The sequence below is a fragment of the Solanum tuberosum genome, unplaced genomic scaffold (genome assembly GCF_000226075.1).
Source record: "Solanum tuberosum cultivar DM 1-3 516 R44 unplaced genomic scaffold, SolTub_3.0 scf00952, whole genome shotgun sequence".
Taxonomy (NCBI): Eukaryota; Viridiplantae; Streptophyta; class Magnoliopsida; order Solanales; family Solanaceae; genus Solanum; species Solanum tuberosum.
This window is the reverse complement of record NW_006239892.1, coordinates 9,475-32,405: the sequence shown is the minus strand read 5'-3', so window position 1 is coordinate 32,405 and position 22,931 is coordinate 9,475. Positions and strand designations below refer to the sequence as shown.

The following is a 22,931-nucleotide window of genomic DNA, read 5'->3' as shown; positions in this document are numbered from 1 at the left end:
TTTGGCAACAACACTTGGCATTATGCAGATCCTTTTATTAGCAATTTTGTTTTAATTTATTTTTCATTTGATTTGATATTAAAAAAATACCAGTTAAAATATTTTTTTCACATTGAATTTGCAAGAAATGGTTGCGACTTGAGACTTTTACTTTTAATAATGGGGAACAATACTCGAGTGTCATATATGAAATTCAAAATCTTGATCACTTCAAATATCAAATTGCCCTAAAAAATTGTTGATCTAATTACATTTTGACTTTACAAAAGGTGAAGATGATGTGAAATTAAGCTCCAGTTTTGTTAAGTTGGTAAAGGAGAAGAAGAGTAGATCATGTCTCTATGCAACAGTATCCTAACTTAATTTCTTTTCAGCAAATAATGGTCTCAAGAATTATTTTTTTTCGGGGGAGCTATTTCCAGTGGATAATGAAATTATGTGGGAAAAGTTTTACTGAGAGCAGTGTGACTTTCACATATTTTTGTGTAAAATCCATTAATTATTTGACAAAAAATTTAACAAAAGGATGAAAGTGGTTAAGTTTTAAATACTTGGGATGTTTTCTGTTAAGAATGATAATTTAAGGATGTAGTTTAAGTTGGTATAGTTTAGGGATGATTTTGGCCATTTTTTTTTCTTTCTATGATTTGTAAATAGTGGACAACTATTGTTGGACAGAGGGAGTATTTATTATGTCTCAATTTATGTGATATAAATAAAATTTTGAAAGTCAATTAATTTTTTTTATGATTTGTAAATATTTTAAGTTATTAATTATTATAATTTATAGCACTTTTAATATAATTTTTAGATAATATATGTTACTCCTTCTATCCCAATTTCTGTGGCATCGATAGAATTTAGAGAGTTATCAAATTTTGATGTATTTTATATATGTTTGTTTAAAAATATTTTAAGGAGTCAATTATCATAATTTATAGTATTTTTTCGTATTTTTTAAATATATAAAAAAATTAAAAATAAGACAAACAAATTAAAATGAAGAATTTTTTTTTGCAAATGTGTATGTAAGTGTGGAACCACACATGTTAAGTAAATAGAATTTCAAGAGCCATTATGTTGTTAATAATTGAGATTTGAGATTTACAATACTTTTTATGTAGTTTCCAAATTAAATAATACATGTTACATCTTTTGTCCCATTTTATGTGACACAAATAGATTAATTTTCTGAATCAATCGAAATTTTTTTATCAGCAATCAATTTTTTATATGTTTTTAAAAAATATATTTTATGTTGTCAATTATCATGATTTATAATATTTTTTCGTACTTTTTAAATATATAAAAATAAATAAAATAAGACAAACAAATTAAAACGAAGAATTTTTTTTTGCAAATGTATATGTAAGTGTGGAACCACACAGGTGAAGCAAGCATGTTGACCTTCACCTGTGTGGTTAACCACACTTATATATAAGTAGTAGATCTAATTACTAATGAGATATAGGTTAAGGGTCTTCCAAATTTAGTGAAGGGGATGTAAACCTTTTTGAGAATGTTATCAAAAGTGAGAAATTAAGAAGTTTTATTTCGAATTCATGTAACTTTTTATATCCAATAGCAACATAAATTCTCAATGAAAGGGAAATTGTAGGTTATAAATGTTGAGTATATGACTAATCACGATTTCTTTTTATAAACTATGTTGAAGATCATATCATATATAAAGAGAGGATATATAACTGATCTGTACGACCTCTTATTTCCACTTGTTGTATTTAGGATCAAATTAATCTAATATCATAATATTTATTTCATATAATTAAGTTTGTTCGTAAAAAATTCTTAATAAATAAAAAATAATTTATTTTGTAATAGATTTTTTGAAGGATCATTTTGTGAAACATTATTATTTATATATCTGTCTTACAAGCATAAATCATAATGTAATCTCTTCCTTAGAGGAAACTTGGAGAGACCAAAAGCTTTGTTCAGATGGCTCCGTCCCCTTCAATCCCCAATCTGCAAGGTAAACACTTCACTATACAAAGGAACATAAATTGAATCTTTCAGATCATCAAGATTCAAAAAGAGTTCGTGTTTTGTGATTTTTCTGGGGTTTCTAATATTTTACTGAATTTGATCGTCTTTAAATTGGATTTTCCGAGGATAGAATTTTGGGTTTTTTCCATTGTTGTATTTGCTCCGTTTTATATATATATATGTAAAGCACTCGGTTCAGTTCCCACTATCAAGTTTTAGTATTGTATGGTGAGAATTGTAGCACCCCACCCAATTTGATTTCTATTGATGGTTTAACAACTGATAGTACTATGCCTCAATTCAAACACCGCAAAAGCTAGCTATTAAGGTGGGAGAACCCAATGCTATATAAGCCGCCCATAATCATGGTTTTGATTCTTCAAAAAAAAAAAGAATTTATATTTATTGTATTATTGGCTGAAATTTCGCATTGTATAGTTGTCATACAACCCAATAAAAGAAATATCTAGGTGGCCCTTTTTACACGGACAACTGTTGTATCAAATATGAAATGCCTAAAGAAATTTCTCTCCACTTATGTTTAGATGACCTTATGGTAATTGGATAGGCCATTGTGACTTGATAGTTCTGATTAATGTAGGTTCCAATCATTTTTAGTCATAAGGAAGAAAATATCAGCACTATATGCGAGACAAGGCAATAAAAAGGAAGTCTTTTGCTATTTGATAATGTATTTAAGTTTCATCTTAGACCATCTTTAGGCATAACGTGTTAATGATCTAACTGTAGACCTTTTTGAAAAAGAAAAAATAATATTAAAGTCTTGTACAGGAGTTCAATAGCAGTTAATGGATGTCAATCAATGATGCTGTAGTTTTGATGACCTTTCAATTTTCTATGATGCTGTAGTGTTGTGATTTGTGCAGGAGTTTTAATAGTGGTTAATGAATGAGAATCACGGATGCTGTAGTTTAGCTATGCTTGCAATTATCTATGTCCCATTGACTATGTTGGAGTGATGCCAATCTTTTGTTTTTATCACCCTTACTTTTTTTCTTTTTCTTCCATAGAGACTCGGCATAAGCGTGTGACAGTACATAACAGTCATGGTGAGAAACTGGTGGGCGTGCTACATGAAACAAATTCCCTGGAGCTTGTAATTATCTGCCATGGTTTCAAATCATCGAAGGTTTGTCACAATAATTTGAACACGTAAGAATTACTTATGTGGCTTATTCATATAATCATTTATCTGATTTTTGCTGCATACTGTTCTGGGTTGATATATATTTTTCTTTATGAGAATTAGATATTCTTATATAAAATATGGTTTATTGCTTTTGCTATGCAGCAACATTCAAGCTTAGCTTGAATTTGGTATTAAATTCTTTTAGGAACTTCTTTTTTCTACAACTGAGTGTAGTGATTGTGCTGAGAGAAACATTCTCTTGCTTCTATATCTATCCTCCCCTCCCCCCAACCCAACTACCATACCCCAAGAAAAAACCAAGGAAGGTTTTTTACTTTTTCGCACTACCTGTAATCTTTTAATAAAAATTAAATGGCTGTTTTAAATGTCTGAGTACTCTCATCATAACTTCCATCCTTGAAGAGCAAATGAATTGCACCCTGAGAAATATGTGGTGTATCAGTGCATCTACTTGTCCTTGTATATGCCACTACTCTTATTGACTGCTGCATTATGTTTTACTATTGTTGAATCTAGTTTACTGACATGCTTCCTTTCTATCTAAAAAGATATTATTATTGCTTATTTACTTAGATAAAAATTCATTTAGGGATTCTTCTTGAGACTGGACATATGGGGCAAAGGCCTAAATGGACTGAATATTTTCCTTTCTACTTTATTATGTGATTCAGTCCAGCAACATCCAACTCTTTGGCTGTTCAACTGCTTTTTCTCATCTTATCGTACAATTTTTGGACATTGATTGTGATTGACTAATAATAATCTTCTTTATTAATTTTGCTTTAAATTCAGGATCGGATCCCCATGGTGAATCTTGCTGCTGCTTTTGAGAAAGAAGGAATCAATGCCTTCCGCTTTGACTTTGCAGGAAATGGGTATGTTCAAGCACAAAAGCCAATACAGAAACCTCTAGGTTAGCAAATAAATGGAAAGGGAGTGCTGCTCCCAGTGAACTTTGTTCTTCTCTTACTCTTGATCTGTCAACTTAGATTTACTCAATGTAGAAATGGTTATTGGATTCTCTCCTTTTTGGAAAGGTGAGGAAAATCTACTAGGAGTACCTGTTCTTATAAACGTGCAAATTCTTTAGGTTATTGGGAGAACTAAATATATATGCATGTGGATTGCTGCTGCATATGCATATGGACCAAAAATACATTTATTTAACTTCGATACTTTGTTTTGTTCTCTTTTTTTTCCCCTTTTCACTTGCAAGTATTAGGAGCTCCTCTCATACTTGTCTTATATAGTGTTGTTTCATATACACTATATTGGTCTTGAAGTAGCTGTAGTTGATTCTTTTGACTTTAATGGACAATTTGCTGCTTCCAGCTTGTTAAATTGGAATCTTACAGATAGGGTGCTGTCAGATGGATCTTCTCTTCAAGTATTCTCAGGATTAAACTTGACTTACATTATGCATAGCATTATATTCTCTATATAGAGATGATAAATTTCTAATTTCTAAATATTATGAACACAGTAAAAAATAATTGAAACGAACTACTGAAAACTCACTTTATTTTTGGTGTCAGTGAAAGCGAAGGTTCCTTTCAGTATGGTAACTACCGCAGAGAAGCTGATGATCTTCGTGCCATAGTCGAGCACTTCCATAAGGAGAAGTGTTTCATAGCAGCAATAGTTGGTCATAGCAAAGGTATAGCCTTTGAAAGCCAACTTATATCTGATCTTGGGAAGCTACACCGTGTTTCTCTTTTCCTTCCCCCGTTCCTAGTTCTCTTGTTAGGGGTGTGAATGGTGGTGTTTGGAGGATTACAGTACCACCATACTGGAACAGCACATGCAGTCTAACTAACAGATGTTTCCTGGACTAGTAGCAATGCTATTTTTTGCTGCTGCTTGATTTGAGTCATTGAGAGATAGAAGCTTTCTTGTCATTACTGCTTATCATACTTGATGCTTTCACGTGGGGATTTTACATTTTGTCCTAGCGATTTATGTTAAATCTACTGCCATTTTTTCTGGTTTAGGGAGAGAAGGTGTTAAGTTATTTTGCAGTGCATGAGGACTAAATGAATACCCTTTCTTTGTTAGTTGGTTAGTTTTTCTCATTAGGTCATCAATATTTTCCAGGATCGGGATTCGTAAATATGTCAATAGATTCTTGATTTTTATCTTCCATTTTTGGGTGTGTTTTATGTCTATGTGACCCCCAATAAATTGTTGGGGGTTCTTGTAATGGTTCAGTACTTGAGGGATCATTAACAGTACCTTTTGCTGTTTTGCAAGCATAGGTGTGATTTGAAAATTTTGTGTCTTCAAACTCAGGACATAGAGTCACTGTCCATTGCATTTTGTAAAAAAAAAAAAAATAATAATAAAAACGACGGACAGTGTCACAAATGACGTCATTTTTTGGAGCGATGTCGTCTGTTGTTTTTTAGCAGTTTTTTCATAGTGATAGAAATGTGAAACATCCAATGACCCAGACCAAAGACATTCACCAGAAAATGGGACAGAAATATGTCGATTATGAAGCACAAAAGGAAAAAAGGTACCTTTTCTATTTCTAACATCAATAAAACCATTATGCTTTATCTTTTCTTTGAAGTCTCTGCCCAACCGACCCTCTATCCCTCTCTCAAGATTGAAGCGCCCAGAAATATTGATGACAGTGTGTACATCCTTGTAGTTTGAAGCATACAAGAGCACAGCATTTCCTCCTGTAGGTAAATCACAAAAAAAATACACTTTCAGCAGAGACTTTAGAGGTGATACGATTCGCAGATAAATAAGCTGGACATAGTTACTAAAACTTAATTGAGCTGCAGTATGTGTTGATTATGTGAAGAGTGGATACAACGCAAACTATAGCACAAGAAGATACTATCTTTCCTTGTTAATTTGATGGTGTCCAGACTCCTGTGAGATCAATGCATCACTATCATGACAACTCAAAGTATTTGTGCAACTCTTACCGATAAGAAATTAAGTAGAATATATCATCATAAACAACGGTTAGCAAGACCATATAATGTTGGGGTAAAACATGAAGGTTGTCAACATTTACTGTTATTTTTTAAAGTTAAATCTAAAACGAACATAGAAGTAAACTCAAAGTTTCTAAATTAGCAATCATAATTTGATTATAACAGAGAACTGTTTACTTAAAAAGAAAACCCTTCTTCAATGTTTAAAAAAAGCTAACCTATGCCCGAAATCTCAAAGAAACACTTAGGTCCTATTAGCCCCCGAACTTATTTTATAAATAATTTTCTACCCCTTTTCGGCCTACGTGGCACTATCAACCAAATAGCTTGAAAAAATTGTCAACACGCGTTGGGCCCAGAAGATAGTGCCACGTAGGCCGAAAAGGGGTAGAAAATTATTTATAAAATAAGTTCGGGGGCTAATAGGACCTAAGTGTTTCTTTGAGATTTCGGGCATAGGTTAGCTTTTTTTAAACATTGAAGAAGGGTTTTCTTTTTAAGTAAACAGTTCTCTGTTATAATCAAATTATGATTGCTAATTTAGAAACTTTGAGTTTACTTCTATGTTCGTTTTAGATTTAACTTTAAAAAATAACAGTAAATGTTGACAACCTTCATGTTTTACCCCAACATTATATGGTCTTGCTAACCGTTGTTTATGATGATATATTCTACTTAATTTCTTATCGGTAAGAGTTGCACAAATACTTTGAGTTGTCATGATAGTGATGCATTGATCTCACAGGAGTCTGGACACCATCAAATTAACAAGGAAAGATAGTATCTTCTTGTGCTATAGTTTGCGTTGTATCCACTCTTCACATAATCAACACATACTGCAGCTCAATTAAGTTTTAGTAACTATGTCCAGCTTATTTATCTGCGAATCGTATCACCTCTAAAGTCTCTGCTGAAAGTGTATTTTTTTTGTGATTTACCTACAGGAGGAAATGCTGTGCTCTTGTATGCTTCAAACTACAAGGATGTACACACTGTCATCAATATTTCTGGGCGCTTCAATCTTGAGAGAGGGATAGAGGGTCGGTTGGGCAGAGACTTCAAAGAAAAGATAAAGCATAATGGTTTTATTGATGTTAGAAATAGAAAAGGTACCTTTTTTCCTTTTGTGCTTCATAATCGACATATTTCTGTCCCATTTTCTGGTGAATGTCTTTGGTCTGGGTCATTGGATGTTTCACATTTCTATCACTATGAAAAAACTGCTAAAAAACAACAGACGACATCGCTCCAAAAAATGACGTCATTTGTGACACTGTCCGTCGTTTTTATTATTATTTTTTTTTTTTTTACAAAATGCAATGGACAGTGACTCTATGTCCGTTGCTTTTTTTTGACGGATTTTTGCGTCAAATATGCATATAATTAATAATAATATATTTAATATACGTAGTGACGTCGTCCGTCACTTTTAATTAAAAAAAATATTTTTAAATTAATAAATAACCACGCTATCCATTTTTTTTAATTAATTTTAATTTATCAATTATTTTTTAAAAATAGTGATGGACGGTATCTCTAAGTTTGTCACTTTTTGGTCAAATATTTTAAAAAGCGACATATAGCGTCGCTTAGTTCGTTGCTTTTTGGTCAAAATGTTGGTCAAACATTTTTAAAAAAGCGAAGGACAAAGTGACGTTGTCCGTCGCTTTTTTAAAAATATCTTTCGGACAAACGACAATTTCTCCATTTTTCTCAATCCCTCTTTCTCTCTCTTCGTTGTCTCTAAAAACCCCACCCTGCTACCATCCTGCCGTCCCCGCCCCACCGCGCCGTCCCTGCCTCCCACAATCTCTCTCTCCTTAAGGTTAGGGTTTTAATTTTAGTTTTTTTCAATTTGAGTAATATTTGATTTGTTAGTTAGTTTATTGTATTTAGTTTGTTGAATTTGTGTTATTTGATTATTAGTGTGTATATTTGATTGTTAGTTAGTGAATGGATTTCTAATTTTGATTTTAGGGCTTTAGTTTTATTGGGGATTTTTGAATTGGATTGTGAATTGGGTATTTTTTGAGTTGATATTGAAGTGTTTTGAAGTTAAAAATTGAAGTGTTTTGAGTTGTTATTGAAGTGTTTTGAATATAAGATGTTTGAAAAGTTGAACTATTGAATATACTTGAATGTCATGAATATATTATTGAGTTGGAGTTGATGAAGTGATTTTGAAGTTAGAGAAATTAGATAGGGAAAATGCACAAGTACCCTCCAACCTATGTCCGAAATCTCAGAGACACACTTATACTATACTAAGGTCTTATTACCCCCCTCCCCCGAACTTATTTTATAAATAATTTTCTACCCCTTTTCGGCCTACGTGGCACTATCTTCTGGGCCCAGCTTGTGTTGACAATTTTTTCAAGGATAGTGCCACGTAGGCCGAAAAGGGGTAGAAAATTATTTATAAAATAAGTTCGCGGGGATAATAGGACCTTAGTATAGTATATGTGTGTCTCTGGGATTTCGGGTATAGGTTGGGGGGGTACTTATGCATTTTCCTTTACTACTTAGAATTTATAATTAATTATAACTTGAATTTATAAGAACTTGAATTTAATTAGAACTTTGAACTTGAAATCTTGTTGACCTTAATTAATTTGAACTTTGAAGTACTTGAAATCTTATAGACCTTAATATATTTGAACTAAATTAGAACTTTGAACTTAATTTATAGGGATAAGGCACAAGTACCCCCTTCAACTATACGCGAAATCTCAACGACACACCTTAACTATACAGAAGTCCTATTACCCCCTGTATTATTTTAAAGTGTAAGAAACGCACCCTTCCGTGCTGAGGTAGCACATATAGTGTGTTCACTCTCTTAGAGGCATGTGATAAACGAAAATGAGGTATTAAAATCTGATTAATATGGATACATGTTCATTTTTAATTGTACATTTTTATAATTAATTAGTACAAATAATTAATTAACATTAAAACTTAAATTGATATCTTTTTAATTGAATTTCTTTTTTTTTCTTTAAGAAATAGAGTCAAATTTTATAATTTTTTCACAACATATATTAATTATCGGAGAATTCTTTTTAGTGTTTTTCATTAATTTGTATAGTATTGAGAGAATTTTTCTTTTCTTTTTCATTTTTTACTCAAATACATAGCATGAAATTCACTAATGAGGAAAAAAATTGCATATTATGAATTTAATTTAGGCAACATATAAAGAGCACAATTTAAATTAGAGTTTTTTTTTAAAAAAATAAATAATTTAATTACCCCCTCCACTTCAATTCTCCAACAATATGGCATCCCACCCCTACCCCAACCTTAACTCCAATCCACTTCAGTTCTCTATCAAAACACCCGCCTCCTTCTCTTCCCTTGAGAAAAATGGAGGAATTGCACGTCTGTCCCAAAGATATTTTTAAAAAAGCGCTTTTTTTTCAAATGTTTGACCAAAAAGTGACAGATTAAGCGACGTTGTCCGTTGCTTTTTAAAAATATTTGACCAAAAAGCGACAGACTAAGAGATGCCGTCCGTCGCTATTTATAAAAATAATCGATTAATTAAAAATGACGGACATGGTTATTTATTAATTTTAAAAATAATTATTTTTAATTATAAACAACGGACGACATTGCTATTTATTAATTTTAAAAATAGTTATTTTTAGTTAAAAGCGACGGACGACGTCTCTACTTATATTAAATAAATAATTATTAATTATGTATATATTTGGTGCAAAAATCCACCAAAATATCGACGGACATAGAGTCACTGTCCGTCGCTTTTTGTAAAAAATAAATAAAAAATAATAAAAACAATGGACAGCGTCGCAAATGGCATCGTTTTTTGGAGTGACGTCGTCTGTAGCTTTTTGGTCTGTCTTTTTTAGCGATGTTTTAGTAGTGTCAGTGGATGATAGTAAATTAAACCACATAGGGAGGTAGACATGGTTAGATGACTTGGTGTGGCTGGTTTAGCTGATGGAAATCATTTCGCTCTAGATCATATATAGTAATGTTATATTTTTTTAAAAATATTTAAATATAACTTTGTGAACCCACGTTCAAAGTATCATATAATAATACGATGATGATTGGGTGCACCTCTCTAAGTGAGAATAAAAAATTTAATCTTTTATCTATCTCGTCTTTTTGAGTAACACCCTCTCTAAGGGGTTATCAATTACACTTTTGGTGTTTCAACTTTTTTTTTTTTTTTCTTTCAATTTTTCAAGTGTGTTACATAAAAAATTCCTAAAATTTTAGCACTGTAAAAAATTTATATAACTAAATGAAATGTGTGTTTTAAAATTTAAAACTAATAGTATTATATATTTTGGACCTATAATTTTAAAAATTTAATTGTTCATATTAAGAACCAAAAAGTCAATTTGATCAGATTTATATTTAAGATGCATCTTGCCGAAATCTTGTATACGCCTCCGCAAGATATGGGTTGTAAATGTGAGGTACAACACAAGTGTGGTTGATGAGAATGACATAATGCTATGCTTCAAATAGATAAGTTCTGATGATTATAAGTCTGGAACTAAAGACTTACTAAATATGGAATGTGGCATTCTTTTCTAAACAAAACTAAAGCAGAATGTAAGACACATAAATTGAAACGGTGGGAGCATATCAATATAAAAATCTAACAGATGTGCAAGTATGTAGAGGCAAACACCTTAGTTTAATGAAGAATCACACTCTAGTCACCGAGTGAGTTGCTTCAACGTAGGGTTATTATACTTCAAGCCTGTGCCCCAACACATATGTTTCAGACATTGCTCTGCATCACCTATCATGAATATGTCGCTTCATTCTAGCACATAATTATTTGATCCTATATTTAAATGATACCTGATGATCTGTAGCTTTCGTTCCCAAGGAATATACACATTCTTGCAGCAACTCCTTGCTTCCTTGTTTTTTTGTATGTTATTGTCTTATTGAAGTTTATGCATTCTCAATTAACTCGAATTTTAACTTTGTAATTCACTTTAAATCTTTTGTTGTAATCCATATTTATTGTTAGGCTCCACAAAATAACTTTAAAAAGGAGTGTGTTTTGGTGGAAAAAAGGAAGAGCTTATTTTGAAGCTTTTATTATGAAATGAAAAAAAAGCAACAGTAAAACCCCTTTATCATGTCTGGTATTGTCCATTTCGCACCTTCCCATGCTAGTGGGTTTTGCCACAGGTCTGCCTTAGACTCTGGGCGAATCCATGTGCAAAATTCTGGGTACATCACTGCACCAAAAGAGGCATAAAGAAGATGAATTCTAGGTAAACCTTGTGCTGTTGATCCTACGCAATCTCTAATTTGTGGTTGCTTCCTCCACTATTCTTAGGCTGAGAGTGATCAGTTCTGTTTTCTATTCTGATACTCCTTAACGAAATTATCCTAGCACACGACTGCATATAACACACCTGTAGGAGTAAAACAATGAGAAAATCTAATTCGACATACCCACAAAAGATATGGTAACCCAAATTCCTACTTTCTTGATGGATTTTAAGATTGCCTTCAGTTGTTAATCCTACACAGTGTCATCTCTTGCTATTTGCAGGAAGGTTCGAGTATCGTGTCACTGACGAAAGTTTGATGGACCGTCTAACAACTGATACTCGTGGATCATGTCAAAGTATCCCCAATAGCTGCAGGTCAGGAATTGATATTTTGATTAGAAGTTACTTAAGTTTTCACATCATGTCTACTGTATGAATACAACCTTTTCAACAGTTGGGCACTAATTTGTTTTCTGTGCCCATTGTGTGCACATCTCAGTATGAGGCTACTATTGATTGTGAATGGTTATTTGTTCATCAACTGTGTATTAAGCCTGCTGGGTTAATATAATAGGGTGTTGACAGTCCATGGTTCAATGGACGAAATGGTGCCAGTTGAAGATGCTATGGAATATGCCAAGAATGTGCCAAATCATAAATTACAAATTATTGAAGGAGCTGATCATGAATTCACTTTGCATCAAGATGAGTTGTCTTCAGTTGTGGTGGCTTTTGTGAAAGCAGGTTTAGGTGGAAACTACATGGCTATGCCATCTCAGTCATGCAAAAGAACAAGTGGATATATACGTTCACGATTTTGATCCAGTATCCTTATGTTGTGTACAAGTTAATTATTTACCAACAACATGAAGCAGACACCAAAACAGCTTGTAACTTTGTAAATGAGCATAGCCACTGTTGTAATCTCACCGCTAATTAAATGAAGTATTTGAAGGACCAAATGCCAAAACTCGGGGCATCACATGAAATTTATAGGTACTGCAGAAGATGGGGAAGAAAACAAGAAAAGGATATTATGGTAGTAATGGCGGTTGTTTTCTTCCCTATTTTTGCTGGGAAGAACCATCTTTCAACATTCTTTGAACTTCTGTACAATTTTATATCAAACATGATGAACATTGATTTATACAAGTAGTGAAATGTTGAAATTGCTTTTGGTTCATTTTCTGGGGTGTTTCTAAGTCTCATAGCTGCACAGACTATGCTGAGGTTCATTTGCTTTGGCTTTATTGCCAGCAAACAATACAAGCAAAGACATCATCATAGGAGATGTCCTAATTATCTCAAGAGTTCAAATAATTTTCAGCAAAGTTACATATGCTTCAACTTCTTTACTTGAATATTATGACTTAACAAGCCAATAAACCATTAATGTTATACAGTGTCCTCTTGAAATTTAGACCTTTTAGGAAACCTATCTTCAGTCACTATGCAAGCAAAAATTCATCTGTCAAAATGGAAAAAATTTATTATGTATGAGGCACGCCATGTCATACTTGTATGCGGCATTGTTTGATTGATAAATGGACATGGATGAGACCCATTTGCCAAGCTAATAAAGGGACATTTTTAAGTCCCCTTTGTCATTTTTTTGGTTTTATGCCCCTTGTTCAATATATTTTGTGTTTTAATCTTTTTAAAAATTAGCAATTAAGTCATAATACCTAATATAATTAGTCAAAATAACAACACTTTAAAATATTTATTTAAAATGGCAGAATGATAATTTTTTATAAAATAATATGTATTCAGATTTTAGTATTTTAAATTAATTTTATTTATGGAAAGAGTCCTATATTGGACCAAATTATATACCAATAATCGTTTAAAGTGAAGAAAAAAAAACTAATACCATTAACCTTTTTTCATCACCATTCACGTTTCTTCCTCACATTTCACGTTTCAAGTTTAGCTTTCTTGAAGGTGCTAAATTGTTGTTCATCAAGAAATTTTCTTTATTGTTAAACGAAATCTCTTTATTAATTCAAGCAGATTTCTCGGTTGGCAAGGTAATTTCCATCATCCATTTTGATTTTTTTGATTTAATGTTTAAAGCACCGATTCTATACCTTACGGATTTCCAGTCGAATTTTCATTTTATGTGATTTTGTTTAAATATTCATCATATATTTATGATTTTCATTTTTTCCAATTTTTTTTGTGATTTTATTTTAATTTTTCAGATTTTGTAGATTCTAGAAATTCATATATATGTTTATTTTGTAGGTTCGAATTTTTCAATTTTTATGTGATTTTGTTTAAATATACATCATGAATTTTTGTAATATAAGCTTATCCAAAGAAATAGTGAGTACAATTTTAAAGTCAAATAATAATATTATAACAACACTTGATATTGAAAAATAAATACAATTTAGTTTGAATACAAAATTATTGTATTTGTTATGTTTTTCACCAAAAATGTATTTTCAGTATTATTTTATTTTACTGCTAATTTGTATTTATATTTTTTTGTTGTACTCATACAATTTTTACACATACAATTTAAAGTAAATACACGTTAAATACAACAAATATAAAATAAATTAATTGGAATACAAAAATGATATTGAAATACATCATGATGTTTGGTATACTAACTGATATTGAAATACATCATGAATTTTTGTAATATAAACTTATTCAGAGAAATAGTAAATACAATTTTAAAGTCAAATAATAATAATATAACAACACTTGATATTGAAATATAAATACAATTTAGTTTGAATACAAATTATTGTATTTGTTATGTTTTTCACCAAAAATGTATTTTCAGTATTATTTTATTTTACTACTAATTTGTATTTATATTTTTTGTGACTCATACAGTTTAAAGTAAATACACGTTAAATACAACAAATATAAAATAAATTAATAACATGGATATTAAATATATACAAAGAATTCCAGGATAGTAAATATTTAAAACATAGGGCATTAGAATTTGGGAAACAGTTTCACTCTAATAAGATATAAAATTGAAGCATCATTAACTAAACAATATGCGGTCCATTCCTACACGAACGCCTATTGTGCCCCTTAAACCCACAAGTACTGCAAGAATTCTTGCTCTTCTTTCCATATAGCTCGATGTACGCCTTGTCACGATACTTCTTGGATGGCCTTCCAGGTAGCTTTTTATGCTTTGGAGGCCGCACTATGTCGTTCTTAATATACCTAGGTACGTTCCACTCGTTTTGATCAGGTAAGGGAGTAATTGGAATGTTGTATGTATCCAACAAGTTACTTGGCTTGTACATGTCAGAACAATATGGTCCAACATCAAACAGAGGACATTAGAATTTGGAATCTATGCTCAATTGCGTATTGTGTCATCACAACTTTTAAAGTTCCCTTGTCCTTACAAACTTGATCTTCCAATACTACCTTATGTTTGGTGTTTGTAATAATGTCGCAATTCATGTAATCGCTATTGTTCGGCACACTAAGCACTAATGCTTGTGTATCAACTATATCTCCTCCATCTATTCCACACATTTCAAATCCATCTTCCAAAATATTTCTATAAGCCAATTCACAATCATTCACAAATACGGATTACACATAGAGGATACTTTGTCAATTCCTTGTTATCTTTCTTCAAAGACACATACACCCTCACACCCATGTCGTTGTGTATTTCCAAAGGTGCATTACTACCCTCTATTTTATACCTAAGTTTCACACTGTTAAAGCTCAAATCAACACAAATTTGCTTAGAAACAACATCTAATAATTCTCTAAATGTCGCATATTCTTTTATCACAATTGCTTCTATAGTGTAATCAACGTAGCAATTATCCTCGTTCCACCTCCCAGAATGCATGACTAGAAAACTAATGCTTCCCATAACTACATTAACAAATATATATTTGATAATCACATATTTGCAGTATTCTAAAACAAAAAAAATGTATCCAATAATCAATTACATAATGTAATGTGCGCTCAAACATCAATAGCTTAAAAAGAAAATATAGAACACGCACTCATGTTCTATATTTAATTAAATCAAATATTTAATTGTATCCAGAATTTACAGAAAGGCAACAAATGTTAGTATACAATTCTTAATTTATTTATGATTTTTAACCTTTATAAAGTTGTATGCATACATTAACAACAGCTTCAAAACTAAAACTATATACAATTTCATATTGTTAATATTTACATTAAACATAATGGGATACAAAAAAAGATTGTATGCATTCAAATAAAAAATAAACAACTATGAAACTAAAAAAGAATCAAGCACTTTCAAGCCTTATGCATCATATATTGGATACAAAACATATGATTGTTCCTCAGCGTGTTCATGTGCTTTTTATTGATTTCAATGGAACTGGCGTCGAAATTTCAATAAAAATTTCAAACCATACAAAGATTTCACCGATTCAAAATAAACAACAAAAAATAAATACATGATGTTGAAATTTCTTGTATTTAATGGAACTGACAAAATTTTAGTCGTGAAATTCGAAAACATCCGCTTTAAGAATATGCCGAATTCGATTCGAAGAAGCTAGGAATATTATCAATTGAATGATTAGGAAGACAAAAGTTCTTTTGCAAAAAAAATTTCGGAATTATTATGAACGGAAGAGCAAAAAAACGCTCCACAGAAATAATGGCAACATCCCCGCTTTTCAAAACGTAACTGAATAAGTTTTAAAATCTTTTTTTCCTTTTTTGATGTTTTATGTTTCATGTTTTTCTCTATTTTATTATTAAGTATTTATATTCTTTCAAATTAATCAAAATAAAATAAATACATAACTCATCCTTTTAACAAACTAAAATATTGTCATTTTTAATAAATAGTTAAAATGTTGCTAAGGAGTCTCACTAAAGGCTAAAATATTGTTGGTTTGCTAAACTGATCCAAACCGAAAAACCGAACCAAACCGATAAAATAAAACCGATTTTATTTGGGTTTGGTTTGGTTTGGTTTTAGATTTTTGAAAACCAATAGTATTTGGTTTGGTTATGGTTTTATTCAAAAAAACCCGAAGAAATAACCGAACCAAACCGATGAATTATATACATATATTTTATTAATATACATACTTAATAGATTATTTTTATAAACAATTTTAAAGATCTTATAAATATTTTCATTAAAATTTCTTTATAATTTACTTATTGAAAACAAAAATGCCTAAGATGAAACATTTATCTTATTGATTTCATGTATATGAGTGTCTAGGACAATTCTTGTGGGACTGAAAATGTGATTGTCTCTTCCTTCTAGGCTAATATAGTGAATTTTAAAGCTTTATTGATAGTAAATTTAGTGATCGAAAGTTCAGTAATAATTTAAGTCATTTTAACTATTTTTCGTTTTGAATGGATTGTTGTCACTTTTTTTCACATTTTTGAATGAATTGTTTCTTTTATTTTTGTGTATGGTTAATGACCGAATAACCAAAACCAAACCAAACCGAAACCGATAACCACCAAACCGATAAATGTTTATTATATTTGGTTTGGTTTGGTTTTTGATAATTTAAAAAACCGATTAAGTTTGGTTTGGTTTTGGTTTTAACCAATAACCGATCCAAACCAACCCGTGAACACCCCTATTTGGAAGAACTGTTAAAAAAGAAACTAAAGGAAAAAAAGTAAGAAAGAGAAAAAGAAAACGTTAAAAGGTAGAGAGAGAAAGATGAGTTTGGCCATTTTTCTGAAATGGATCCACTTGGCAAAATATAAATGGGCCTCATACAACTTTTGTCTGCCACATCATACTTGTGCCCCGTGCATGGTAAAATTTTTCGTCAAAATGAGGAGGATATCCGGGAACAGGTCTATGTAGCCAAAACTAAATTGATAAGTAAATCACATAAGTTTCAGGCTTGAAACAGGTCACGACTACCTCGAGTATTTCCTCCAACAAAATCTACATCCACAACCTTCACAAGCTTCCGAATACAACAAATACTTCCCAAAGTTACAACATAAAATTGTGCAAGGCATTGTAAAAGTACTATAACTCCTATTTAAAATGACATACAAGAACTCCCAGTCTTAAGTCTCTATAGCTTGTCTAAGTGATTTATGCTGCAACAGTCTTTGGCTTCGCGCCAATTTTTTTCCAGGAAACACTAGGCATTATCTGCTTTGTGTCGACACGATCCTTATATTGAACAGCAAAGTTCAATAGAGAGTCTAGAAGAGAATCAGAAAGAAGGTGAGGCTGTAGTCCCAGCTCAATAAGTTTAGTATGTTTGGCATTGTAGTAGTGTTCCTCTGCTTCTACTCTTGGATTGGGCACTGATATGGCCTTCACCTCAAGTCCAAGTTTTTCCCCTGCCTTGGTGACAAGGGCTGCAAGCTCATTTACTGAAAACTGCTCTGTGAATTGGTTGAAAACCCGGAACTCTCCTGGTTTTGCTGGATTGGCAATTGCAATTTCAACACATTGAACTGTATCTCTAATATCCAAATATCCCCTGGTCTGTACGACACAAAAAACACACGTTAGAAAAGCTAGGAATGCTTATAAATGGCAAACGACTTATTGTCAGGGGGTAGTTGGTCAGGATGCTCATAACTTAATATAAACAGTAAGCGGGAGTGAACAAAAATCAAGCCCCATCCAAAGGAAGGAAGCCACACAAATTCACCTTTTATTATTTTCTAAAGACTGTACTGGCCCCCTTCTCAACACTGATTTTGCTTTTTGGATAATCGTGTTAGATGCACTATATGAGGTGAGATCATCCAAATCTCAATACCTTCCATGTCCAATTGTACTAAAACTTACTTTTCATGGGTATTGCTAATTTCTGGTGCAATGAATTACAAACACACAAAGGGAAGAAATATCAGCTTATATTCAGCAGTTGGGGAGAATATATGCAGAACAGTCTACAGTCCAGTGTTTCTAGCATTTTCTATATAGAAGGTTTCTCAGTTCCTTCCTGATAAAAATAAAAGGTTTTTCCGGTCCCTATCTCCGTATTGAATGGTTACAGTCATGGCAATGGAAGAATGAGTTGCATCTTAACTCTCTTTTGATGAGGGCAGTTATGGATCATGTCACTGATTATTGAAGTTCACCCTGTTTATGGTCCAAGAACAAATTTTTTTTTGATATGTTGGTCCGAAAGAACAAATAACAAAAACATCAGAGATGGATTCAATGTATATCTTATGCACTTTATAAAAGCTAGGAAAGAAGTTTCACTTGAGGATCTATGGATAGAGCTCAAGATTTCTTCAATAGAATTAGTTGTTTATTCATTAAATGCAGTACCACATGGAAAAAGAGGAAATTCGTACCTGCCCTCCTTTACCATACACCGTAAGTGGATGTCCAACAGCAGCCTGAACACAGAACCGATTTAGTGCAGTTCCAAATACTCCATCATAATCAAGTCTGTTAACCAGCTCCTCATGCATTGCAGTTTCATCAGTCCTCACCCCATATACAACTCCCTGATTCAGGTCGGTAGCTCTTATTCCCCACGCCTTGCAAGTAAAGGCTATGTTGTGGGAATCATGGACTTTACTCAAATGATAGAAAGAGCTTGCTTGTTTGGGATAAGGAAGAGTATCTGTTCTTCCATTATGAGTAATAGTTATATAACCTTCTTCAATATCTATGTTAGGGGTCCCATATTCCCCCATTGTCCCGAGTTTGACCAAATGACACTCTTCCCTAAACTCCTTTATGGCAAATAGTACATTAAGTGTCCCTATCACATTATTATGTTGGGTATAAATAGCTCTTGACCTATCAATCATAGAATAAGGGGCAGACCTCTGCTCTCCAAAATGGACTACAGCATCAGGTTCAAAGGATTTGAAGGCTTCTGCCAAGAACTCAAACTCACATATATCACCAACAAACAGTTGAATGTCTTTTCCTGTGAGAGATTTCCAACGCCTTATGCGGTTATGGATTGATGAGATGGGTGTTAGAGAATCTAGACCAAGCTGGTCGTCAAATAGGCGACGGATAAGGTTGTCAACAATGGCAACTTCATATCCCTTGTTGGATAGGTGGAGAGCAGTAGCCCAGCCACAATAGCCATCCCCACCAATGACCATGACCTTCTTCCTAGTGGAGGCTCCATCAGTGGTCTGTTGAGAACCAGAGTCATTCTGGGTTCTGGCTTCTTGGCTCATGGAAACAGCTGAAGCTCTGACCACATATTTTGCAGACCTTTTGCTTTGCAAACTTAGCTTTTTCAAGGGTGAGAAAGAAATTCCCATATTAAAAGATGTTGGAATAGGAGTAGAGCATTGGTTAATTGACTTGAAATGCAGCTTGTTGCTGGAAGAGACATCTAAAGAACACGTAGTAGAAAGTAAATGTGCCATGATAGCCGCCTCGATATGAATCTAAACTTTCTTAAACCTGCAAAACTAAGAAAAAAAGAATCAGAGCAGAACGCAGACTCCTATGCTATCTAGGAAATACAAAATAGGAAAGCTAACAAGAAAACTGAAAACCAATACAAAAAAACACTAAAATAGCTAGTGTCAGGAAACTGAAAAACCAAAAAATAATAAAGATAAACAGCAAGTGTCCTTTTAGTGTAAAAAATCATTCTGTTGCTAGATTTTAAATTTCTCTTTCTCTTTCTGTTTATGGAAATAGATTTCAATCACAAAATAGAAGTAAGGTTATGATGGCTAATACACTTTTACCACATTCTTCTTGAAAGAACTGCCCAAAGTGTAAGAAGAAAATTATTTTTTGATGATTGATAGATTTCCTGTGAGTTTGCTAGGCCAAACCCTAACTGTGCATTTGAAACTGGAGGGAGTATGGGCCCACCCCTCTACCCTTTCTCCCACTTAAATACCAGGCTTCGAACCAGTGGTAGGTGCGCCAAGTTCACACATCCCACTGCATCCTTATCACTGAATCAAAATACTTGGAAAGGTGAAAAATTTATGAGAACACAAACTTTTGGCGAAGCAAATATGCTTGGCAAAGAACGTATGATCATCCTTAGGGAAGGTGTTTTTTCACAGAATCAAAGCTGAAACAGAATACACCACGATAAATTGTAAGTACTGTTGGAAGGAATGAAGCATCAAAATACAGATGGGCAAAGTGTCAAACCGGCATGAGAACAATATTGTAGGAAGCAGGTGGAAGATCTGAAAGGGCTTCCCTGCCAGTATGCCCAAAATTTGAAGGTTTAAATGGTTCTGGAAATGTGGACACATAATTGTAAGATTGATAGTAGCAAACAAATTAGTTGATTTGTTCACTACACATTTTAACAAAGCAACAATAACCATATCTCTTCATAGGGGAGATCATCTCCATCCTAGTCCTTGCCTATTGCAGGCATCGTAAGAAGATGCAAACAGCGAATGCCATCTGGAAACTTGGGATGATGAAATATCAGTCTGGATCACTACTCAATAAGGTAAAGTTGCTTAATTGAAAGGATAACTAACACAAATATTTGTTCTATCAAAGTCATGATGACACTTCCACTACTAATTGATCATTTTACTAATAACAGCTTTGTCAGTCCGCAGCATGAATGTGCAATTAGGACCAAGCAAAGCATCTTGACATAATAACCTTCCTAGTGCAAATAGACCGGAAACATGAGTTGTTTTTACAGCATTATAGCATAAGCAGTGTTTCAAAGAGATGGTTAAACAACCTTGCTGAAACTAGGATAAGGTCAGTTACACTACCATAGGGGTAACAATGGCATAGTTTCACTTAGAACAAAACCCAAAAATGGCAACACTAAAATAGTGGAGTATATAAATTTTGCCAACAATGGATTTCATGTTACGAAATGCTCAAAAATTTAAGACATTTTCAATACAGACATAAATTTCTCTCCCAGTTAGTCTACTCCTCCAGAACAGCAAAACACTTATTGATAATATTTAGTTAAACCCCAAGGGTTCATAAAGAACAAACTAGAACAGAAAATAGTACATAAAACCAAAAACACAGAGAAAGTTTCACCAAATATTGCCAAAAAAGAAACATCTGGAACTAAAATGGTCACCAAAAACTGAACCAACTTGTAGAATTAAGAGGGTAAAGAATCAACTTTTGTAACTAAAATTTTCAAAAAAAACAACTTTTAGAAGCTAAATGGGTCACCTGGCGATGCTTGTTAGAGATAAAATCCTTAGAAGAGAGTGAGAAAGGTATCTCAGCTAAGTATTGGGGCTAAGATTTTCATTTATCTGGGCAAGCAAGCATCAGAGTTTTGCCCAAACGGATATTCTGTACATCCCAACATTGCTGACGACAAAATTACAACTTTGTCCCTTCTTGACCCTTGTCACTTCAATCTTGTGCCTTACGGTGTTGCTTATAAATTATAAATTATTAATTGTCATATTATTAAATTCTCTGTCCATCTATAAATTCAAAATAGAATTAATTATATTTTTTTCTATTTTACTTTTAAAATTAATTCATTATAAAATTGGTCATGAAGTTTTTGAAAAAATTATTAAGAAGATAAATTAGTAAAATTACTCTTTCTTATTTATGATTTTTCGAAAGTGTAAAGAAAAAAATTAACAACTAATGTAGGATGGGAGAATAACAAATAAACTAAATAGATGTTACATATTTGGCTAACGTTTGGCCATAGATTTCCAAATATTCTTGGCAAATATTATTTGGGTGAAAATTTGGATGAAATTTCACCATGTGTTTGGCCATAGTATTTGGGAAATATATTTCACTTTTTTAGAAAAATATGATTTATACCCATAAGGGCATCTCCAACCCAATCCTCTATTTTACTCTCCGGATATAGAGTTCTCTATTTTTTCAGACAACCAACTCCAACCCAATTCTCTATTTTACTCTCTAAAAAGGAATCTTTTTCTCTTTCCTCAATATTATATTACTATTTCTATTTCATTCTTATTTTCTTATTTCATAATATAAATCATTTATTTCTTTTTCCCCAAATTATTACTTTATATAATTTTTAATGTGATATAAAATTATTTTTATTCTAAATTTTAAATAACATAAATTGCAAGAAAATATAATATAATATATAAATTAGGGGACAAATTCAAATAAAAGTGACATACAATTACATAAACAGCCAATTTTCAAAATTATTACATTGCTCCCATAAATGCTCTATTAATGCATTACAGAGTTCAAAATGAGCATTTTTGTCCTTAATTTTTTTATGTCTAGCTAAAAATTGTTCAAACCGGAGATTTTCACTATCGCCATTTCTATAGTTGGAGTTGGAGCCTCTACGGCATCTTAAATTGGTGCATTGAGATCACGTTCATCCTCAATTGTCATGTTGTGCAATATAATACATGTAGTCATTATATCATGTACCATTTCGTTTCTCCAAAAGCGTAATGGTCCTGCAATAATTGCAAAACTCCGAATGCACGTTCAACATCTTTTCGGCACGATTCTTGCTTCATCGCGAAATATTTCTTTTGTTGGGAATGAGGATCACGAATAGTTTGAACAATTGTAGACCATTCAGGATACATACCATCAGCTAAATAATAACCCAT

General features: G+C 32.4%; 2 protein-coding genes across 4 annotated transcripts; one reads left to right on the top strand and one right to left on the bottom strand.

The window, feature by feature from the left end:
* The first annotated feature begins 1,894 nt into the window (after positions 1–1,894).
* Positions 1,895–12,585, top strand: LOC102598383 (putative uncharacterized protein YDL057W). Of its 2 annotated transcripts, XM_006367778.2 has the most exons (7): positions 1,895–1,993; positions 3,039–3,157; positions 3,971–4,053; positions 4,714–4,835; positions 7,074–7,238; positions 11,684–11,777; positions 11,977–12,585. In XM_006367778.2, the coding sequence occupies exons 1-7, from the start codon at positions 1,960–1,962 to the stop codon at positions 12,221–12,223; spliced, it is 864 nt and encodes a 287-aa protein (XP_006367840.1). In that variant the 5' UTR covers positions 1,895–1,959; the 3' UTR covers positions 12,224–12,585. The 2 variants fall into 2 exon arrangements, with proteins under 2 accessions (XP_006367840.1, XP_006367841.1); XM_006367779.2 differs by lacking the exon at positions 1,895–1,993 and having other exon boundaries at positions 3,065–3,180.
* A 4,653-nt stretch (positions 12,586–17,238) lies between these two features.
* Positions 17,239–21,684, bottom strand: LOC102597858 (UDP-sulfoquinovose synthase, chloroplastic). Of its 2 annotated transcripts, none has more exons than XM_006367777.2 (3): positions 21,523–21,684; positions 18,711–19,799; positions 17,239–17,883 (listed from the first exon to the last, which is right to left on the bottom strand). In XM_006367777.2, exons 2-3 carry the CDS (start codon positions 19,752–19,754, stop codon positions 17,482–17,484), a joined length of 1,446 nt encoding a protein of 481 aa, XP_006367839.1. In that variant the 5' UTR covers positions 19,755–19,799; positions 21,523–21,684; the 3' UTR covers positions 17,239–17,481. The 2 variants fall into 2 exon arrangements, with proteins under 2 accessions (XP_006367839.1, XP_006367838.1); XM_006367776.2 differs by having other exon boundaries at positions 18,711–19,791.
* Positions 21,685–22,931: the final 1,247 nt, after the last annotated feature.

Coding starts and splice junctions, on each gene's coding strand:
- LOC102597858 (XM_006367777.2), bottom strand. CDS start 19,754: ATGGCACATTTACTTTCTACTACGTGTTCTTTAGATGTCTCTTCCAGC. Junction 17,884..18,710: donor TGTATGGTAAAGGAGGGCAG/GTACGAATTTCC, acceptor TGTGTCGTACAG/ACCAGGGGATATTTGGATAT.
- LOC102598383 (XM_006367778.2), top strand. CDS start 1,960: ATGGCTCCGTCCCCTTCAATCCCCAATCTGCAAG. Junction 1,994..3,038: donor TTCAATCCCCAATCTGCAAG/GTAAACACTTCA, acceptor TTTCTTCCATAG/AGACTCGGCATAAGCGTGTG. Junction 3,158..3,970: donor ATGGTTTCAAATCATCGAAG/GTTTGTCACAAT, acceptor CTTTAAATTCAG/GATCGGATCCCCATGGTGAA.